Below are 3,157 nucleotides of genomic sequence, written 5' to 3' on the forward strand. Positions count from 1 at the left end.
AATTAGATCAATTTGATAAAAATTCATTTATTTTATTGTGTTTGTCTAAAAAAAATTATTTTCAAAAATATCTTGTCATTTATATTTTAAAATAAAAATAAAATAAATAAAATATGTTATAATTATCAAATTAAATTAATAATATTTTTAATTATTTTGCTACTTTCCACGAAATTATAATTTTCAAAAAAATAAAAATAAAAAGAATCAATAAAAAAAGGGTGAAGACCAAACCTTCTATTCTATGTCGAATAGCGAACCTTCTATGCACGCGTTTAAAGAAACCCACCCCGGTGCACGTGCTCTCTCGTCTGGGATTCGGTATTGTCTGTCCACGTGTCAACCCCTCCTCCCATTACCCCAATCCAGGTGTTCTCTCTCTCTCTCTCTGTCTCTTATATATGTACGCAGCCTCTATCTCTTCCAGTTCCGATAAAGCCTAAAATGCCCTAGGCGGACCCAAACGAGGTCGTTTCAACTCCGTACTTCGACGCTCGCCGGATATATGCGTACACCACTTTTCCGATTAACCGGAGACCAATAGTTGATGCGGTGATTGAGATTATTCCGGCGATGGAGACGGAGGTTCAAGCAAACTACACCTACATGGGACGGAGCTTCGGCGATTTGAGCATCAACGACGATTCATCGTCCGCCTTCAGTGATTGCAACAGTGATCGATCCGGCGAGTTTCCGACTACGTCGTCTCAGAGCCGCCGGCTTCTCCTCGCTTGCACTTCCGAGAACTCCGACGATCTGATCCGACAACTCGTCTCCGATCTCGAATCCTGTTCGATAGAAGGGCAAAAGGAAGCGGCGATGCAGATCAGGCTCCTCGCGAAGAACAAGCCGGAAAATCGAATCAAGATCGCACAAGCCGGTGCGATCAGGCCGTTGATTTCTCTAATCTCATCCTCTGATCCTCAGCTTCAAGAGAACGGCGTTACAGCGATTCTAAATCTATCTCTATGTGATGAGAACAAAGAGCTGATAGCCTCGTCTGGAGCAATCAGACCTCTCGTGAGAGCTCTCAAGGTCGGAACATCAACGGCGAAAGAGAACGCGGCTTGTGCTCTGCTTCGCCTATCGCAAGTCGAAGAGAACAAGATCGCAATCGGACGGTCGGGAGCGATTCCTCTACTCGTGAATCTTCTGGATACAGGCAATTTCAGAGGGAAAAAGGACGCATCGACGGCTCTGTATCTGCTATGTTCGGTGAAGGAGAACAAAATCAGAGCCGTTGAGGCTGGAATCATGAAGCCTCTGGTGGAGCTAATGGCTGATTTCGAATCAGATATGGTGGATAAATCGGCGTTCGTGATGAACGTGTTGGTATCGGTGCCGGAAGCGAGGACGGCGTTGGTGGTGGAAGGTGGAATACCGGTCCTGGTGGAGATCATCGAGGTTGGGTCAGCGAGACAGAAGGAGATTGCGGTGGCGATACTGTTGCAGATTTGCGAGGATAGTGTGCCGTACCGTACTATGGTGTCCCGCGAAGGAGCGATTCCTCCTCTGGTTGCATTGTCGCAGTCTGGGACCAGTCGCGCTAAACAGAAGGTAAATTTTATTCATTCCCGTCGACTTTTCTTTTTACTGTAAATTGTGACTGTTTGTTTTCGGTCTCGTTTATTTTCTTTCATTTCATTTCTTCCAAGTTTTTAAAACTAAAATCATTAAAATTGGTTTGATGATCTGGAAAAAAAATTTATTACCTTTTTTAACTAATTGCTTTTAGAATTTTTTTTTGCTTTTTATGTAATCCGACATTGGTGATTGATCACATAATGTACGTTTTGTTGGCAAACTAATTGAAAAGGAATTATTGTAAATTTATGATACCACTGTCAAACTAGCTAAAAAATGCATCATTTATTAATGTTTAACTAAATTTAGAATTTTTTTTTTTTTTTGCAAATCTTTAATAATTTTTATTTTGTGTGATGAATTTCTTATTATTTTTGGTAATTTTCGATGACAAAGGATAGCCGCCAGTACTTTTGGACACCGTTTAATATTAAAATACTTTATAAAATTATTTAGAAAATAATGAAAAGATTAGTCAAATTGAACAAATAAAAATATTTAAAATCATGAAAAAATTATTTTTGCATTTTTCAATTTTTTTTTGTCCTTTATTTTATTTTGTTTTTTTGTATCTAGGTGTGACTCATAATGGAAATGACTACCAATTTTGGTCCACGCTGGTAGATCTTACCAGTAGCTACATTATTTTCAGGGCTATAATTGTCCTTTTCTTATGGATGCCCATAAAGGTTGGTAGTTGTAAAAAAGGTCAATAATAAATGTATTTTGAAATTGAAATATCCGAAATGATCTCTTTTCATATTTTTTATAATTATTTTTTTGTTTAGGGAGAATTATAAAAAAGTGACATCAACGTAAAAATAATTATATTATAATATCATGAAAGTATAATTAATTTATTCAATTATGTCTTATTTTTTTATTTTTTATAATTATTTTGAGTTTATATAATTTTTTTGCAATTGTCTTTTTTATTTTTTTTGGATATTTTTGTTTTGATCAGAATCTGACAGAGTGTGGTGTGTAATGTTGTTGGGTTGGGTGGACAGGCGGAGACACTGATTGAGCTTCTACGGCGACCAAGATCCGGCAACGCCGCTTCCAGGACTTCAGATCTATCAGTTTAAGCGTCCAAATGTAATCATACAAATCCACAATTTTCCAATAAACAAATGAAAAAAATGCAAAAAAAAGAAAACAAAAGGACAAATGGAAGCAAAGAAAAACTGTAAATAGGTGGTGATGGTGGTGATGTTGTAGTGAGAGAGCTTGTAAATTTTTGAAATGGTTTTTGGAGCTTTGTTGTTTTTGATTGGTTTTTACAAGTTTTGAAATTTTGTATTGAAATTGGCTTCTAATTATTCTGTTGTAGTGTGCCCTCTCTCAACTTCTTTTTGTTGACAAAATTAAATGAAAGGTAAATTAGTACTCCCACTTGGAGAAAAGGGCTTAGTCCATTGAGAGAAATAACCATGCAAAAATTAATAAAGAACAAAATTTTTTTTTTTTTTTTTTTAAATGTTATGGGTATTTATGGCAAAATTGTGTAGGGGAGGGGAAGTCCACAACACTATATTTTAAAAAATAATAATAAAAATTTTGTGTGTATAAT

At 36.4% G+C, this 3,157-nt stretch overlaps 1 protein-coding gene across 2 annotated transcripts; it reads left to right on the forward strand.

Annotated features, from left to right (window-relative positions):
- Positions 1–269: 269 nt before the first annotated feature.
- On the forward strand, positions 270–2,906 carry LOC114301779 (U-box domain-containing protein 4). 2 transcript variants are annotated; one of them, XM_028246744.2, is made up of 2 exons: positions 270–1,557; positions 2,595–2,906. In XM_028246744.2, the coding sequence occupies exons 1-2, from the start codon at positions 574–576 to the stop codon at positions 2,670–2,672; spliced, it is 1,062 nt and encodes a 353-aa protein (XP_028102545.1). In that variant the 5' UTR covers positions 270–573; the 3' UTR covers positions 2,673–2,906. The 2 variants fall into 2 exon arrangements, with proteins under 2 accessions (XP_028102545.1, XP_028102546.2); XM_028246745.2 differs by having other exon boundaries at positions 414–1,557; positions 2,161–2,906.
- Positions 2,907–3,157: the final 251 nt, after the last annotated feature.

This window comes from Camellia sinensis, chromosome 3 (genome assembly GCF_055761805.1).
Source record: "Camellia sinensis isolate YWXY chromosome 3, ASM5576180v1, whole genome shotgun sequence".
Taxonomy (NCBI): domain Eukaryota; kingdom Viridiplantae; phylum Streptophyta; class Magnoliopsida; order Ericales; family Theaceae; genus Camellia; species Camellia sinensis.

Bases quoted from the DNA above. Each gene is read 5' to 3' on its own strand.
- LOC114301779 (XM_028246744.2), top strand. From the start codon at position 574: ATGGAGACGGAGGTTCAAGCAAACTACACCTACATGGGACGGAGCTTC. The intron at 1,558-2,594 runs GTAAATTTTATT...TTGGGTGGACAG, and splicing joins CCAGTCGCGCTAAACAGAAG to GCGGAGACACTGATTGAGCT.